The sequence below is a fragment of the Rhipicephalus microplus genome, chromosome 3, assembly GCF_043290135.1.
Source record: "Rhipicephalus microplus isolate Deutch F79 chromosome 3, USDA_Rmic, whole genome shotgun sequence".
Taxonomy (NCBI): Eukaryota; Metazoa; Arthropoda; class Arachnida; order Ixodida; family Ixodidae; genus Rhipicephalus; species Rhipicephalus microplus.
In genome coordinates this window covers 3,420,920-3,439,571 of record NC_134702.1, presented here as the reverse complement: position 1 = coordinate 3,439,571, position 18,652 = coordinate 3,420,920, and the positions used below count along the sequence as shown (strand labels likewise).

Genomic DNA, 18,652 nt, shown 5'->3' with positions numbered 1-18,652 from the left:
TTCTTTCATTCGGGCTTGGTGCCCGAATGAATGAACAATTCGGGCTGAATGAACAATTCGGGCTTGGTGCCCGAATGAACAATTCATTCTTTCCGGGCTTGGTGCCCTCTATAGAGGGCACCAAGCCCGGAAGCGGGCATGTAGCGATGGGTGTTTCAGCTCCTCATCGGAAAATTGCATCGGAATACAGCTTACCTGAAAGTGGTGTTTTTTTTTTTATGTTCTCCACATGCCTGGTATCAGTTGCCCGTGACATCTGTGGAAGGCTGTTAACGTTCAACTAAAGACGTTGTTGGGCTAACTGTCACCTTGTTTGTGGTGTCTCACAGCAACCACAGGATTATGAGAGACGCCATAGAGAAAACCGGGTATTCCGCCCGCCTAGGTTTCGTCAACGTGCATCTCAAGTAGGCACACAAGCCTACAGCACTTTCGCATCCATAGAAAATGCAACCGCGATTCAATCACACAGCCTGCGGGTTGGCAGCCGAGTGCCATAGACCACCACGGTGTGTCTGTTGTTTAAATCACTTTGCAAATATATTTACAAAAAGTGGTAATTCAAATACACGACTTTGCCGCAGATATTACCGTCTCTGTTTTTCTATAAAAAATTTGAGCGCCTCGATGAATTTCATCGGGAATTTCGACACTGTTCCTAAGCCAAGCTTGATGTTTTGGGCAGTAAGGACGAACTCCTAACGTGCATATAGTAAGGCGAGTAGTGAGATTAAACGAATTTTTGTGACGCTTTTCATGATGGACCATGACGACGACATGACAAGCCGATGCCCTAAGGTGCATTTTCTTTGAAACGAACACGTGCTGCCGATATCGGCTTTGTTGGACAAGAAATTGGGCATGTGCACACTGCCACCAGCGTAAAAACTATAGCTGTGCGTCGCCGCCAGTCGTTTTCACTCACGGCACTCGCGCCGTCACTAAAGTCCCGAGCCAATGGATACGTCTTCATCATTAGTATTACCGACATGACCGTCGAAATTATTGCCACCATTGAATGTTTCGGAAATGGTGGTTCTAATAATGCAAGAGACTACAATTATTTTACGAGTGCCGACGCCCAGTACACCACGCTTGCAGGGCGACACACTGTTCTCGTACCTGGAGGGCCACATCGGCATGTGGCTCGGCCTGACGCTGTTCTCCGCGGCGGGGCTGGTGGCCAGACTGTACCAGAGGACAGCCGACTTCCTCCACACGCAGAGCGCATCCGACTCGCCGACAAAGCAAGCAGGTGCACTGTCCTATCTATCTATCTATCTATCTATCTTTCTATCTATCTATCTATCTATCTATCTATCTATCTATCTATCTATCTATCTATCTATCTATCTATCTATCTATCTATCTATCTATCTATCTATCTATCTATCTATCTATCTATCTATCTATCTATCTATCTATGTGTCTGTCTGTCTGTCTGTCTGTGTCTGTCTGTCTGTCTGTCTGTCTGTCTGTCTGTCTGTCTGTCTGTCTGTCTGTCTGTCTGTCTGTCTGTCTGCCTGTTCGGCTGCTCACGTCGTGTTCCTTTCACTTCTGATATACAAGTGTATATTAACTGTCAGTGATCGCTCGTTTGATGCATCACAACTCGGCGTGGGTGGCGTAGAGAAACTTATAAAATCACTGAAACTTTCCTCTGCTTCTGGTTGTGACGAAATATGACCAAAGTTTTTAACTAACACATGTACATATTCCTCAATTATATTAACAAAAATTTTCCAGCAAACCCTCGACGAAAGTATCCTTCCTGTTCAATTAAAAATCGGGAAGGTGGTCCCCCTACATAAGTCCGGTAACAAACATTCCCCGCTCAATTACAGGCCTATTTCCCTAACCAGCATTCCATGTAAAATTCTTGAGCACATCCTCTTTTCTATTTTCAGCGAATTCCTTTTTCTCTAAATCGCAGCATGACTTTCGAAAGACCTACTGATGTGAAGCACAGCTAATTTCCTTTACACATAAGTTTAACCTCAGTCTCGACAAATACTCCATTTCTGATTGTATTTTTTAGACTTTTCTAAAGCTTTCGATAAAGTTTCTCACAAATTACTCTTACATAAACTGTGCTCGCTTAACCTAGATGACAAGCTACTAACATAGCTTGAAGTTTTCCTTACTAACCGCTCCCAGTACGTTTCAGCTATCAATTATGACTCCGCGTCCAGCAGCGTTCACTCAGGTGTGCCTCAGGGCTCGGTATTGGGTTCTCCCCTTTTCCTAATTTTTATTAACGATTTACCGTTTTGCCTTTCTTCCCACATCAATTTGTTCGCCGATAATTGTGTAATTTATCGTCAAATAATCTCTGACAATGACGTCATAACATTACAAGCAGATCTAAACAGTGTAACATCTTGGTGTAAAATCTGGTGCATGGAGCTTAACACAAACAAGTGCGAGTATATGCGTGTGCCTCGAACTCCTCAAGAGCTACCTTATTACTCTATTAATAACTCCCTTCTAGAAAATCTTTCTTGTTATAAATACCTAGATGTTCACCTTTCAGCTGACCTTACCTGAAACTCTCACACCATTTACGTCACCAACAACGCTAACCACGCATTAGAATACCTTTGACGTAATTTTTTAAGAGCACCTTTTTCACTAAAACTACTACTTTACAAGACGCTGGTTCGTCCGAAGCTTGAATATGCGGCATCACTCTGGGATTCAAGCCAAGTCAACCTGACGCAAAAAGTTGAATTAGTTCACATGAAATTATAACCGTACCTTTATAACCATTATAACCACCATAAAATTATAACCGTACCATTATAACCGTACCTCCAGTGTCACACACATGAAATTGAGGCTTAACCTACCATCTCCAACGTCTCGTCGTAAAGTTCGTCGTCTGAGTCTTTTCTATAAAATATTCTATCACTCTGAACTACGCAGTGAATTCATTCAAGTGCCTCATTACATTTTTGCTCGTTTAGACCACTCAAATAAAGTCAGGATACCCCATGCACGGACTAACGCCTTCTCACAGTCATTTTTCCCGCGGACAGCCACAGACTGGAACCACCTTCCCGACTCCATTGCCTGTATACAAAGTCAAGTATTCTTCAAAAAAAACCTTAGCTAACATTGTATATTAGCATTTTTTTTTTACTTACCTGCCTCTAATTACTGTTCACTGCACTTATTTGCTTTGTTACCTAGCTAACAATAAATAATTAAGAAATGTTTTGTGCTTCATACTGCCTCTACTTAACTCACTGTATTTGTGTATTACCCACTCCCCTGTGTAAAGCGTTCGGGCCCTGAGAATATATTAAATAAATAAATAAATAAACTATGTGGTTTCAGCTTCCCCTGAACTGCTCCGATTTCCACGGCGAGAGAAATGGTTTTCTTTCTCGACTTTACCGCCATTCCTACAGGCGCTTTTCCCTCCAGTAGATTTATTTCCACAGGAAACGCGGCACTCTGTTTCACAAGCTGTCGGCAGTGAGGTTGGGAGGATTAAAACATCAATGCGGGGGGAAAACGGAAAGAACCGCTCAGGCACCTTTGCTCACAAGGTCTGTATCGGAGTACATGGTGTACGATAAAATAGAATAGGAAAACTTAAAGAGCTATCCAAAGAAACAGACAGGTCAGAAAAAACTGTTAGAACAAAAAGAAAAATAAGCAAAAGCAATCGATGGTAGGAACACTTGGCCGGGTGGATGAAAAACTTTATTTACTTGCCCTAAAGTATTAAGAAAATACGTATAAGCCCTTGCCGATCTTTGTGCTCGTCCTGATTGCAGCATCAAAGTAAACACCTCAGAATTATCATGTAGCTTCGCACATTGCCAGAAGCACCTGTGTACGCATGAGCACTCACTAACTTTGCTCTTTTGTGCCGCAGTGTGATCGGAGCGGGCGAATTCCACGACCACATCGTCAGCTTCGTGGACTCGTCAAGGCTCTTTTCTGTCAGTGCGACGCCGAAAAATAAAATCATTCTGCTCATACACAACATGGAGGTCTCGTGAGCTGCCATTTCAACTTTTCGCGAAAGTTTAATTAGGCAAAGCACAAACACATGAATAAATGAACAATTAGGTCAGGGAAAACTTATGGGCCATCGATAGTTGCCGATTAAGTGAACGACGCAAATTGAAATTAGCAAAAATGAACTAAAACACGTTTTCCCGCCAACGGAAAGGATGATTTTTTTGTCCGCCCTAGTTCATTTAAATTCGCGTCGTTATTACTATGCTACAGTTAATGATCGGTGGTCTATAGGTTTCTTTCTGTTACCTGGGCGTTAATTAGAATAATTTGGTTGTGTCTAACGAAATCCCCTTAAAAATGCCCTTTTTTCGTTCAAGCTGCATCCAAATTTGGCTCGACTTTGAAAGAATCACTAACGAAAGTCACGTATGATATTCATATCATCGCACCGTAAAGAGTACTTCGCTTCAATAATACTGACCCCTTATGTCGAACGTGACTGCTGTCAGAGCACATGTTACTCTTTAAACGTAGTCGACTTCCTGGCAAGATGTGCACACGAGCAGCGTTACGAGAAGAGTTTACTCTAGTAATGTAACGCTTGGTTCAAGAAATGAAGCACAGGCAGGCCGAATGCTTTAGAAAAAACCGATTTCTCCAACGCGTGGCGAATGTTCATTTTCATCGGCACGTTCGCCTACGTCGGCCCGCGCACAAATCGGGCCCCTTTTACGCCGCCAGCAGGCATTGCTGTCGCTAGATCGGCACGGTTTCAGATGAGATATTTTAGCAGGAAATAAACCTTTCTTTTTCTCGCGAAGATGTGGAACAACTGAAAAACGCTTCGTCATCCGAAGTACATAATTCACCACACGCCACCATGGGCTATGAGTAGTCAATATGCAGAGACGGTAAAATTAAGAGGCACGCGGAGGGAGTATTTACCGAGATCTGTAAAGCACTGATGATCCAGATAGCATTGAGGAAACGTTTACATCGAATTAATAACGTTCTTCACGTTGTCAGCAGACGTCGCCCGAGTGCGCATTTATGAGGGAAGTCGTAGCCTACGGAACGTTTGCGTAAGGAGCATTGCCAGGGCCATCAGTGACGCCACGTACACACGCACGCAGTCTAAATTTCTGTCGCATCCATCGAAATAATTAAACATTTGTACGTGTCGTTCTATCATATTGTAGGAGTCGGCCGTCCTAGGTGTATTAAAATATATGACGCTATACAAAGACGAAAATAAGATAGCAAAGGAATAAATCATTGGATGTCTTTTTAATTCTTGCCGAGGCATTTCAAGTTCCATAGTATTTTTAATTTTGTTGCAATATATATATATCTTTATTTCGTGCCTAATTAGCGAATAAGTGCGCGCTGCCGAGCATCCATGCTGGCCCCCGCCTCTGTGCAGCCGAAATGACTTCCTGCCCACAACGGGCATCGTCGAGTTCCTCGGGCACCGTCGCTTCGCGGGACTCGATCGAGAGAACGTCATTCGAGCTTCTCGTTCAGCGTGACGGCGTATCTCGGCGTGCGAAGAGGTCGGCTCTCGAAAGCGTGCGACCTTCGCGTCACGAGCCGACTCGGCCGACTGCAGGCCACGTGTGCAGACCACACGAGACGGCGGCCGTCCTTGTCGTCCACTGCGCAGGCAAACACCGAAAGCCAAAGAGCAAGGTCGAAAACACGCCTAATGACCATTGTCGCCATCCGTCATTCACCGATAAGCTACGCCGCCGCCGCCGCATGAGTCACACTAAGCGGGGTTTCGAACGAAGCAGCATAAGCAACGAGCGATGACTTCCAACTGTACGCCAATCTAAAGGTACAACAAGGCAATGAAAAGGGTGTGAGGCTCGCATTATTGCCACATCATCGTCGAGCACCACCACGTATGCTATCAAGCCCAGCCCTTGAATATTAAAAGGGGGGCGCCCACCCCCTTTCTTTCTCGCTTTGCCGTCTGGTCATGCTTGACACTCGACGCTTTTTAGATTTAGCTGCAAGGAACAAAAGCCATATTTACTCTAAACCTCTTCAGAGCGTTTAATATGCGTCAACTTCATAGCGCATATTTTCATTCAGCGCATTAAGAGGATATTTCAAACAGGAACTACTCTCTATGCGCCTTCGCATTGCGTGGTGCACCGGAGCTGCTAAAATCTTCGACAGACCACGCTGTGTGTCGATACGCTGGATCAGCTCCTTCCCTCTACCCGATGCATGGTCTTGGGCGAGTGAAATGTTTTAAACGCGATAGTTCTAAAAGCTCGTTTCCCAGAAATTCCGGCATCGGCGTCATTAGCTGTGAGCGCAAAATCATCATCTCATGCATGACCTAAAAATTGAGAACGATGCAAATAAAAAAATAATAAAAAACACGGGTCACAGTGGGGATCAAACACTGGTCGTTTGCGTGGTAAGCGGATGTTTTACCACAAGGCCACACGTCTTTTTTTTTTATTTCCGGTTAAACATCACACATGAGACGGCGAGCAGGTAAATATATTAGAATACACAAAAAAACCCACGGAACGATTACTACGGTCATTTTTTCAGAGTAAGCAGGGCTTCTACCCTTTCTAACCATGAAGGAACAAATTAATTTTTCTCTTGTTACTACCTACAGAAACGTTGATATGCCTTTTTGGATTACACTTTCGTTTAATTACGATGACTGCCAGTATATTGCACTCTGGAATGGCTGCATCTCACGGTGACCTTGACAGCAGACCCGCAAGCGTCTCCTGTCAAGGTCACCGATGTGTGGCCTTGTGCTTTAAAGAAAGCACAAGGCCACACGTCTGCTTATGAATAAAGTCAAGATAATTTTATCTGCTTGGAAATGCAGTGGAAGTAACCTAAATATACTAATACATGCGTCCAGTGTACATGCTCCACTATTCAACGCCAAATTTCGCAGCAATGATGCGTGGTACAAGCGCCCATTGGCAGCGGGCGTTAGAACATGTGGCTATCTTAATGCCTTCATGCTGGTCAAAAAAGGTACACACGCTACTGCGCCTACTCGGCAACGTGGTGGGTGCACAGCAAACTCGAAAAGGGTTCATGCACTAAGTGTTTGAAATACACAATAAAAGCAGGACGTCGCTATCGCGTTCAACCGTTCAAGGCGAAGTTTTGGGGTCCGCTAATTTTTGCCACATACTGCAGAACTGTGAACTGACTTCAAGATGATGCACGTTATCCAACGAAAAACTTCTTAGAAGCATCAATATCGGTTAGTAAAATAGATAATCTGTTTCTATCAGGGAAATCCAGCAGGAGAGCAAAACTTTTCCGAACAAAACAACGAAGTCAACCATTTTTTACGGCCCTTGGTGGGCCCCTTAAAACCGGAGGGCCCGGTTCATTTGAACGCTTTGAACCCTGGATAATCTGCCCCTGCCCACAGTCACGACAATGAATGCTGAGGCGCACTAGCTCCATGTTGAAAACATTATTAGGACACTATAGAGCAGGTGGTCATTTAGGCATCAGCCTGTTTGACATAACTTTTTGATCACGTCAACATTCCAAAATGAATCCACACTTGTTTGCCTACACGTTCAAGTTACACAGGGTGGTTTTTCAAGCCATTCAGATTTCGTATAAGAATGATATGACAGCAAAGTTCTTGTCGTTCTTGCACACGGCCTCCATGTCGAGGGGAAACGCTTTAGTGCAGCTCAAGTGACATTGTTGCAACTAATTACCACCAACTCGTCAATCAATTTTTAATTGCTGACTTTAAGGCAGGTGTAATATGACAATGTTATAGGAGGGTTGCACGTGACGTCATCCGGTCGAGGCGCTAGCAGCATTTGCCTCTATACCGCCATGTGAGTGGTCCGGGTGCGTCCTCTTTGAAACGGCGGTGGGAAGTTGTGCACGTGCCGCAAGGTACGGTACGAATGTGGCGAAATGCGACTGAGTGCTTACGTGCGTGACCTTCGAGGTCCGGCGAAACTTCGCAACTAACATAAAATTCACTTTTGCGGCGGATATCGACCCGTTCGACTTCAGCAGCGATGAAGCTGTGTGTAATTTGAAAGTGATATCACCGCATCAAGCTCATGGACATAGCACGTTAAAGAACCCCAGGTGGTCGAAATTTTCGGAGCCCTCCACTACGGCGTCTCTCATAATCATATGGTGGTTTTGGGACGTTAAGCCCACCACTAAAGCAAGCCTCTATGATGTTGCATAGGTTCTGAACACTTACCGGAACTGAAATGTTAACGCACACACAGCGCAACAACACACAAGCACGTCCCAATATTATCGCGAAAGCAAGCACGACGCATGTGTTAAGAAAATCGCAACAGATGCACAGAAAGGAGAGAAAATGGCCGTGTTTCTTGTGCATCAAATAGAATGTGACGGAAGAAAGCACTCAGCGTACTCAGAAGAAGTTGTTAGGGAGTGTGTGATATGGCGCTTTCTGTTTCTGTCACAAAAAAGGCTACGATCATGCTCGCACTTCGGGGCTTGTGGTACTGCCAGCAATGTGCACTCTTCAGAGGTATATATGTCCAACATCATGAAATATTCATTGGTATATGCGGTTTGACGTCCCAAAACCACCATATGATTATGAGAGACGCCGTAGTGAAGGGCCCCGAAAATTTCGAGCACCTGGGTTTCTTTAATGTGCACCCAAATCTGAGCACACGGGCCTACACTCAGAAAAAAGTTAGTAATCAGTTAGCAAACGCGTGTGTTTACTAGTTTTCGGAGTATTTTAATACATTCGCGGCATACTTTTACTAGCCACCACCTAGTACAGGTTGTAACTTTAGCCGTTACTAACCAGGCAACCTTTCCCAGTGTTTTTAACTAGGCAACTACTAAGCCACCTACATTCCAGATCTGTCGTAGACGGCGCAGTACATTTTGCTGTAATGGTGAGATCGTAAGCAAAATTTAGGCAAGATCTATTTTTATTGACTACCTTAGAATAGAAGTTTCGTGCTACGTAATGGCCCACACATAAGTAAGTGGATGGGAACATGATGATGGATAGAAAACAACAATTATCTTATAAATGCTGTGACTGCTAACCACTACGCGGTGTGCGGTCAGAAACCAGGGGTATATATATAGTCTTCACGCTGCTGCTACAGTGAAATTCTGGTATGTCCAAGGCTTGAATAATTACTTGTGCTTGCATTTGCATGCGTGTTCTCGTGACCTGCTCATAAGAGTTCTCATATGAGTATGTGTCACGTGAGTATGAGAATCATATGCTCATATAGACTCATATGAGCATATGATATGCTCATATTCACATAATGATCATACATATGTGAAACTGATTTGATCATATGATCATGTGGTCAATTCTTTATAAGCTCGTTGTTATAATGCGCACTTACTCCAGTATGGTTACATGACATAATTAAAATCCTTTAATAATATAGATTATTATAGATTAAGTTCGTTACAACGCTATCCGGCTTACAACCCTCCGGCAAACCGGTATAGGCAAAGGCGCACCGGAATGCCGGACAGACTAAAATCCTCTATTTGCGCATCGAGATCTCGAGGCGCGCGCAGCACGCGCACCCGCCGGCTCGCGGCTACTCGCCGACAGTGGGCGAGAAGCGGCGCGGGTGAGATGATGGCCACGTGAGGAGTGGGCTCGCGCGTTGCAAGGGGTGGAGCGGGTGAAGCAAGGAGAGCGGACATGCGGCGAGCGCGCGGCATGCGAGAGAGAGAGACGTCACCGCGCACAGCTAGGAGGGCGTCAGCTACTTGGCACTGCTCCAACACCTGCAGCGAGGGGAGTGGTGTGTACAGCGTTACACAGGTTAGTCAAAGAGCTGCTTCACATCTAATAATAGTCGAACTGGCCCCGCCGCGGTGGTGTCGTGGTTACATTGCTCGACTGCTAACCTGAAGGTCGAAAACGTTCGAAGCCCGTGTGCTCAGGTTTAGGTGCGCATTATAGGCCAACTTCGGCGATTTTTCGACCATGTCAAGGTAATGGTGTTTCTATGTTCCAGGGAAACTCGTGTCACGATCCCAAAAGCTGAAGTGCTCAGAAAATTTGAAAATAATTTTTAATAGGCAAAACTGTGGAAAACCGACCGTGCGCCCTGTCTGCGTATGACGTATTATTTGGTGAGAACCAGAGGCTGTGTACTGGTCCCGCCGGCGTGTAGTATAAAAACTGTGAAAGCCAAACCAGCGAAGCACTGACCAAGCACCACAGAGGAAGGAAGAAAGCTTTCTCTTGCTATACCCGTGCCCAACACCGCCACTGTCGCCTTGTGGCGAGCACAATGAACGCTGTAGCGGCCCACGTAGTGATGCCACCGGCTGCGTCACTTCGGCTGACATGCTAAACATTACGTCACACAGACAGTGTTGCCAATAATTCTGGCAAGTGAGCTGAGCTTATGCGAGGTAATCTTTAAAATTCATTTGCAAACAATCAACGCATTTCTCAAGCCTGCAATTTGGCATATATGACGGAATCGCGCAAAGGAACGTACCCAGAGTATTTTTTGAGATACATTAACCTCGGAAAATAGCCGGAGTTGGCCTTTAGAGAATCTCAGGCAGTCGAAATTTTTGGAGCCTCCATTGCGATGTATCTCACAATCATGCCGTGGTTTCGAGATGTTAAACCCATAATATTGTTTGTAATAATAGCTTGAGTGGCAAGTCTGCGTGACTCAAGTGACACAAGGAAAACGAAAGCCTGGCTGCGCTGAGGTAAGACGTATGAGCGTTAAGTCGACTCTTTCAACGCCACAAGCCAGCTCTTTCCTTTTTTTCTGCGCTTTTTTACAAGGAGGAGGAGGAATAAACTTTATTATAAGAAACCAGCAGGTTTAGGTGGCCGGGCCTAAGCCTCCCATGAGGAAACGTCAAGGTTTGCCTCAACGCTGCCTCACGGGCGTGCTGGGTCGCCCAGGTTTGGTCGTAAAGAGCTAGGCTCCGCAGAGCCTCATAGAGCTTCGACGACAGGGTCGTGGCGTTAGTGTGTCTGTACTGTGCCGGGCACTCCCACAACATGTGCGGAAGCGTAGCCGGGTGAGTGCCGCAGCACCGGCAGTGGGAGGTTGTGTGGGAGGTTGTGTGGGATACGAGGTGAAAGCGGGCAGGTGAGCGACAAGTGTTTGTTTGAAGTAGTCGCAAAGTGGTGGCCTGTTCCCGGTTGAGCTTGGGGTGAGCTGAAGGAAAGGCTCGGCGTCTGAGGTAAACGTTCTCAATCAGATCATTGTAGGTAATCAGGTTGTGCCTGGTGTCCATCTCGTCTCCAGTAGCTCCAGCGCAGTTGACAAGGCCTCGCGCAAGGGAGTGGGTGATCTCGTTGAAGTTGGGGAGGCGCGGGTGGACTGGGCCCGCGTGAGCGTAGATTTATGTGAGGGTGATCACGTTTTCTTTTGGAGTGTGGTGCCAGTCAGGGCATGCGAAGCGCTTGAGGAGAAATGCGGCCTTTGCTGTAGTTAGTGGCGGCTGAGCGAGAGTCGCACACGATGGTGTCACAGATGGGATCTAGAATTTTTTAAAGGTGCTCAGACTTAACAAAGTAGTACTGAGTACGGATGTGCTAAAAATATGCGGACCGCAGCTGCACGCTTTATTGATGACGATGGTGGAGTTATGGCAAAGTCTCTTATCATATACGCGGGATGTGTTACACCAATCCCTCATTACACGATTGAGGGGATGTGACACCTGTTGTCATTATACGCTTCTGACACGCAATGTTACTTCCATTATTGCGACACCACGCCTCAAATGGCACCTGCAACGATGCCTGCGGCCGTTCGTTCATGCTTCTATCCGTCCATGCGTTCGTCCGTGCCGTGCGTTCTTCCGTCTGTGCGTCCATCCATCCGACCGTCTGCTTGTCTGTCTGTCTTTCCGTGCGTCCATCCATCCGTACGTCTGGTGGACACTCGAAGTACCACCATCTCGCATCTTTTCATCTTATATTCATCATATAAAAGTACCCCATCCAGCGGACATTCCAAGGACTAAACTAGACGTGGTTACCTCCTACTTCAACCAACACCACCACCACCACTACTACTACTACTACATACATCGCGGACGCGCGACCCACGGCATAGGAAACTTCGCGCCTTAAAAAATTACGCCATATTTCGCTAAAAAAACCGTGTGTAGATGCAAAGCAGTGGGCACTAACGCTTACACTGGCGGTGGCGTTGACACTGGCGTCATCCTGGCGTAGCGCAGAAGAGAAACCTGGGAAGGCGCAAAGCACGCAGTGATGGATCGGTGTTTTCTACTGGAACATGCCAATCACTGCTAATGGCCAATGAGAGACAGAAAGCTCCGTTTGGACACAGAGACCCGCAGTGCGCTTCTAGTTTACGTACACGTTTGGATGTTTTATTGTTCAACAACGCACGAGAGAAATCCACCACCGGCCCTACCATGAAGGTGGAGATCCACTGCCTATATACGGGGTGGCCAGTGAACGGTTGTGCAGCACTAGCAGTAGTCTTTCTTTGGATACTGCAACATAAAAATCTTGGTCTATCTGTGTATCTATGTCTGTCGTCCTTCGTGCTTCTGTCACTCGATGCAGTAAAATGGCGGAAATGTAACCCCTTCCTAAGCAACCAGCCATCTTGATCTAGTTTTTGCGTTGATACGTACCAGCATTGTCAAGAGAGAGAGAGAGGAAACTTTATTAGAACTTGGCCGGCAGCTTGGTCTTGGTGGCCTCAGATGGCGGCGCTGAGTCCCTGAACTCGGGCGGCATCTTCGGCCTGCCGGACAGCCCAGAGCTGGTCGTTGAGCTCCGAGCTTCTGAGCGCCGCCTCCCAGCGGCGGCGTCGCCGACGGAGAAGGTCCCCCGCGGCTCCCGCAGACGGGACGGCGGCGGGAACGAGTGAGCTCGAGGCTTCCTGTTGCCTGGTATTGGCAGCCGCCATAGGCGCATCGCGAACGGCGGCCGTTTCTCGACCATTGTTACCGGCGCATTCCCAGAGCATGTGGCGCAGCGTTGCTCTGCGCCCGCATGCTTTACATAGATCGGTAATGTGTAAGTGCGGGTAGCAGTGGCGTAAGACGACCGGGCTGGGGTAAGAGTGGGTTTGTAGTAAGCGATAGCTTACGGCATCGTGTCTGTTTAATTTGTCATGCGGTGGCGGGAACTTTCGCCTTTCCAGTCTGTAGTGTTGCGTAATATCTCGGAACGTGATGAGACGATCACCCCACGACCATTGTGGTCTGTGATGTCGCTGCGTGTCTGTCGAAGTGTCTCGATCCGGCAGATCAGAAGCCCCGTTCTCGGGAGCGGAGGCGGCGGCCACGGAATGTGCCGCGGCTCGGCGAGTGAGACCTCGAGCCGCGGCGTGGGCCGCCTCGTTGCCCGGAAGCGGGACATCGGTGTGTGCCGGGGTCCAAAGGAGGAAGACTTAAATTTTGTTGTGGCGATCGCGACGCTGAGTCACCATCACCGCACATCTTAAGGATGCGGGCCGCTTCCCGCGAGACGCGGCCGCGCGCGAAGCCGCGGATTGCTGCCTGCGAGTCGCTGATTACGATCGTAGCGTTCGGCACCGTGGCGATTGCTAGGGCTATCGCGGCTTCTTCGGCCGCCTCCGTATGTCCCGTGGTCACCGTGGCGCTCGCGAGGCATTTGCCCGCACGGTCAACGACCGCAGCGGCGTGTGCGTGTCTCCCGTCCCCATATCTCACGGCATCTACGTACACAACTTCGTCGCTAGTGCCATACTTCTTTTGAAGGTCACTAGCTCGCTGGTTACGGCGCCCGACGTGGTGCGTCGGGTGCATATTCTTAGGAAGCGGCGGAACAATTAGGCGGTCGCGAACCGAGGCAGGAACATCCGCTTTTTCTCCCTGCTGAGTGTGGTACCGGATGCCAAGTGACTCGAGGATGTGTCGACCCGTCTTAGACCCCGACAAGCGTTCGTTTTGCGAAACGACATGGGCCTCAATTAACTCGTCGAGTGAGTTGTGCAGTCCAAGTTCTAGTAACTTTTCAGTGCTCGCATTCAGTGGAACTGCAATTGCTCTCTTGAAAGCCTTTCGTATTATACATTCGATCTTGTTTTTTTCTGAGCCTATCAATTTGAGGTAGGGGGCAACGTATGTTATACGGCTTATTGCGTACGCCTGCACTAGACGGATCGCGCAGTACGTCTGTTCGTGATACGACGTAGGAGTCGGATCGTGTCGTCTACCGAACGACGTAGTCTTCGCACCGTCTCACCATTATGGCCGTTTGCCTGCAGGTGTAACCCCAGAATTCTAATTTTGTCTACGTGTGGAATGGGAGTGCCATCTGCCAATAGAACGCTTATTTTGTAGCACTCCCTTTCCTCGTCGCGCGGGGTTTTGCGACCTCTACTTGTAGGTTTGTAGATTAGAAGTTCCGACTTGGTTGCCGAGCATTCGAGGCCCGTTCCTCGCAAGTACTCCTGAACTTCGTCTACACCTGCCTGGAGCGTACGCTCGACGTGACCATCACAACCTCCGCCGGGAACCCAGAGGGTGATGTCATCCGCGTAGATACTGTGATACAATCCTTGTATGCCTAATAATTTCTCGGGTAGCCCCAATAGAACTAAATTAAAGAGTAATGGCGAAATTACGGAGCCTTGTGGCGTGCCCCTCGAGCCCATCTCAAATTCTTGCAGTTCCACATCTCCAACGACGACGCGTACGCGTCTGCCGGCAAGGAAGTCACGTATGTAATTATATGTTTTTTGTCCTAGTCCTAATGTTTGAACTCTGTTTAAAATTGCTTCGTGTTTAACGCTGTCGAAGGCCTTTTTAATATCTAGGCCAAGGATCGCCTTGGTTGAGCTGGTAATGTCATCAACAATGTGGTGCTTCAGCTGAAGCAACGCGTCTTGTGCGGAGAGATTGCGGCGGAATCCTAGCATGGTGTGCGGAAATACATCGCGGACTTCGAGAAAGTCAGTCACGCGTTTGAGGACTGCGTGCTCCAGAACTTTTCCTACACAAGACGTGAGCGAAATTGGCCTTAGATTATCAAGCGCAACCTGCTTGCCCGGTTTAGGAATCATGGATAACTCGAGCTCTTTTCCACGCTTCAGGAAGGGAACCGCGTTGCCAGCACTCGTTGATATAAGTCACAAATCGGGAGATTGACTCGTCATCTAAGTTGCGGAGAGCCTTGTTCGAAACCCGGTCCAGGCCGGGCGCCGATCGGGTGTTTAGTTCAAAAAGGACTGCCCGAATTTCCGCTTCGCTAAATTTGGCGTCTAGTTGCTCATTAGCAACGCCGTCATAATCTGGGTGTTGGACGCTCTCTGCCGACTTAAAGTAACGGTCACGTATTGCACCGAGCAGGTCATCGCCTTTATGATCGTTCACAAGTCTCCGAGTTTTATGGCCTTGAGCGGCACGAGTATCTTCCGGATCCAATAGGTGCCGGAAAAGGCGCCAAGCACTCGCCCCGCGCATCTGTCGCTCGAGGCCGTTGCACAGGTCTTCCCATTGTGACCTACAGACTTGGAACGCATGTTCCTCAATTTCTCTGTCTAACCGTGCTATGCGTTTCCTCAACGCCCGGTTATGTCTTTGGCGTTTCCACCTCTTGAGTAGGGCTTGCTTTGCTTCCCACATGTGTAGGAGCCTGCTGTCGATTACTTCGAGCTTCGCTTCGGGCGGGATGTGGCACGTTACCGCGTCTACGTCCCGATTGAGCGTCGCGGTCCACTCGTCTATATCCGTGATCGGCTCGTCGCCTCGCCCGCCTTCTGCTCGCTTTTTGCGGAACGCGTCCCACTGCACTAATTTGCGTTTACGGCCTGTGCTTTCAGAGTATGTTCTACGAACGCTCGGGCCCGTGTCTACCGTAATCTCTATCAGAGAGTGGTCACTCCCTAAGTCCTCCTGCGTGTTTTGCCAAGACGCCGCGGTGACATTCGACACGAACGCGAGGTCCGGTAGCGTGTCTGCGCTCACGCTGTTACCCCGGCGCGTCGGATCGGCGGGGTTCGCGATCAGTTCAAGCCGTTGGTCTTGCGAGTCTTCCCAAAGGTGTTTGCCCTTGAGCGTTTCACGCGTGTATCCCCAGGCCCCATGGGGCGCATTAAAATCACCTGCAACTAGCAGAGGTGCGCCGTTGGCGGCCGTGCTTGCTCTCCGGAGCAGCTCCCCAAATCGGTGCTGTAGCGTGGGTTTACTGTAGACGTTAAGTACAAACAGGCCTCGGCCGCGCTTAGGAATTAATTCTACAAAAACATGCGGTATCCTTACGCACTCAAGTTCGCGCTGCGCCACCGTGATGTTACGTCTAACTAGCACGGCGGCGACCGGCGCCGGACGCGGCGGGGGCGACGGCAGCGACCGCGGTCGCGCCGACGACGAGAGCGGATCGCCCCGCCTTCGGCGACCCGCGGCCGCCCCCGGCGTCCCACCACGCGCCGAGCGCTGTGTAGCACGTTTTTCTTTCCGCCTGTTGTCCGCCGCGGCCGCATTTATGGCTTTGTAACCAGCTAGTTTTGCCAGATAATTTGTTTCCTGCAAAAGGATAATGTCCGGTTTCGTCTCACGGCTTCGAATAAATTGCTCGAGATTTCCCCGCTTCCTCCTATATCCCCGGCAGTTCCACTGCCAGATCGTGTACTGTTGTTTGTGAGTGTTAGTGTGAGTGTGCGCGTGTCTAGCCATGGTGATGCTTGTGTTTAATTTAGCCCATCGCCGTCGAGGCGACTGGGGTGCGGCTGAATCTGCGGCTCGGCGTCTGGCAGCGCATTCTGCTGCTGCTGACTCTGTTGCTGTCTAGCGTAGGGCTTACTCACCGTTCTAATCGGTCTGCCCGCAGATGGCGGGAGTCGCGCTTCAATGTTTTCTATGCGCGCCGTGTGCGCGGTGAGCATTTGTGTCATTTGTTCAGAGAGCTTAGCTATCGCACTATTGAACATGTCATTCATCTGTGCCACCTGTTTAGCAAAACGTTCATCGAGGCTGGTCTCGATAGTATCGATTTGTTTCTGCAGCTTATCATAACGGCCAAATCGCTGTGTGGATTCGTGCCTGGCAGGATCTAGTGGTATCCTTTTCGCGGTACACGGGCGGTCTTCGCTTCCGCCTGCCCCCTCTCCCGAACTGCTCTCGTCATCCGTGTCCATCCCCGCCGCCTCGGGTCTCGACGGAGTCGAAGACCGAGGCGTGGATTGGAGCCTGCGCTTAACGATCCCTCATAATTTTGGGGGCGAAGCTCCCGAAGCCGTGCGTCCGCGATATATGTAGTCGTCGTCGCAGCAGTAGGTAGCCACGGGCGAATTATACAAGTGGCCCGCGCGCACCCTTTTCACTTGAGGAGGAAACCAGTGAACGTTAATTAAAATTAAAAAGACAATTGTTTCTGATGAATTAACTTGCCTAGACGAATATCGGTGACTTAATCTCCAATAAAATTTGCCTTGAATTTGACGCTTACTAAAAAAAAATCTTGTAACAGAAGGACGCACTTTGAGCTTTATATGACCAGAAAAAGTTGCTACGTTAAACTCGCTGGGCCTAACCTCCTTGGTTTTAGCAAGGTTAGCGATGGTTGCGCCACAGTGCCATGAACTAGCCGCGGTGAAAGGTGGGAACTAAACACGAAGCGCAGACTGTAAGAGAGTGCTCGCGTGCCACTCCTTAGTCCGGCCGTGCCACCTCTCGTTTAATTCTTGGAATGTCCGCTGTATGGCGGTACGTTTATATAATGAATGTATGATGAAAAGATGCGAGATGGCGGTACTTTGAATGTTGACTAGATGGATGGGCAAATGGACAGACGCGGAGACGGACAGACAGGCAGATGCACGGACGGATGCACGGGTGGATGAACGGATGGATGGACACACAAACGGTCACAGAGACGGACGCGCGGACGGACTGATGAACGCTTCGCCCCTCTCATCATTATGCGCTCCGTGGATATGCTGTGATGTTTTTGGTTAACGAAGCAGCCAGTCTCCTACAAACGGCCCAAGAAATGCCTCATACACCACGTCTGTATATCAATGAGTAAAATTGTTTATGTGTTTTGCGAAACAAATTTCAGTTGTCCATTACGCACTCATTCTTTCTCTGCTCTGAAGCGCTAACTTACCTAGCTTATTGGTGCAGCTTGCGCGAAGGCTGGTGGGCACCAGCTGGTCGTGGCTTGGCTTTTACCCTCTCACCTGTCCTATTTTTTTACGATACTTTAATGTGTCATTTTCTGTTTTACTCCGTTTCTTTCTCTGTACGTTTGTCCTTTTCTTCTTCTTCATATTTTCCTTAATTCCGTTTCTCTTTATGTCTTTCATTCTCTGTAAATCTGCAGCCTTTCCATCGCCTTCTCTCTTCTTTTTTTTTTTTTCACTCCTTGAACATAACAGCAGAGCTGCTATGGTCAAGATGATTATAGCGCGTAAGTGCCACGGAAATTGGGAAAAAATTCCAGTATTCAAGATACTGGTCCACCAGATATTAATAAGGGAACACACGGGCGGCAAACACAGATCAGGAGCCTCACGTTTGAGCTCGTCTTGTTAGCCATCTGTACAGCACGCTTGGGTTGTATATCAACGCGTGCCAGTTCATTGTGAGGATAGTTCTGTATCTAGGACAGACGACAAATAATAATAATTTTAGGGCTTTTATGTCCCGAAACAACAATATGACTATGAGGAACGCCGCAGTT

At 48.3% G+C, this 18,652-nt stretch overlaps 1 protein-coding gene across 1 annotated transcript in view; it reads left to right on the top strand.

The window, feature by feature from the left end:
• The window catches only part of LOC142802689 (uncharacterized), a 47,755-nt gene extending 43,864 nt beyond the window's left edge, over positions 1-3,891 (top strand). The window contains exons 5-6 of the mRNA XM_075887654.1: positions 1,102-1,255; positions 3,887-3,891. Of these exons, the coding sequence (XP_075743769.1) occupies positions 1,102-1,255; positions 3,887-3,891 (159 nt within the window). The remainder of the gene's footprint in view (positions 1-1,101; positions 1,256-3,886) is intronic.
• The last annotated feature ends 14,761 nt before the right edge of the window (positions 3,892-18,652 follow it).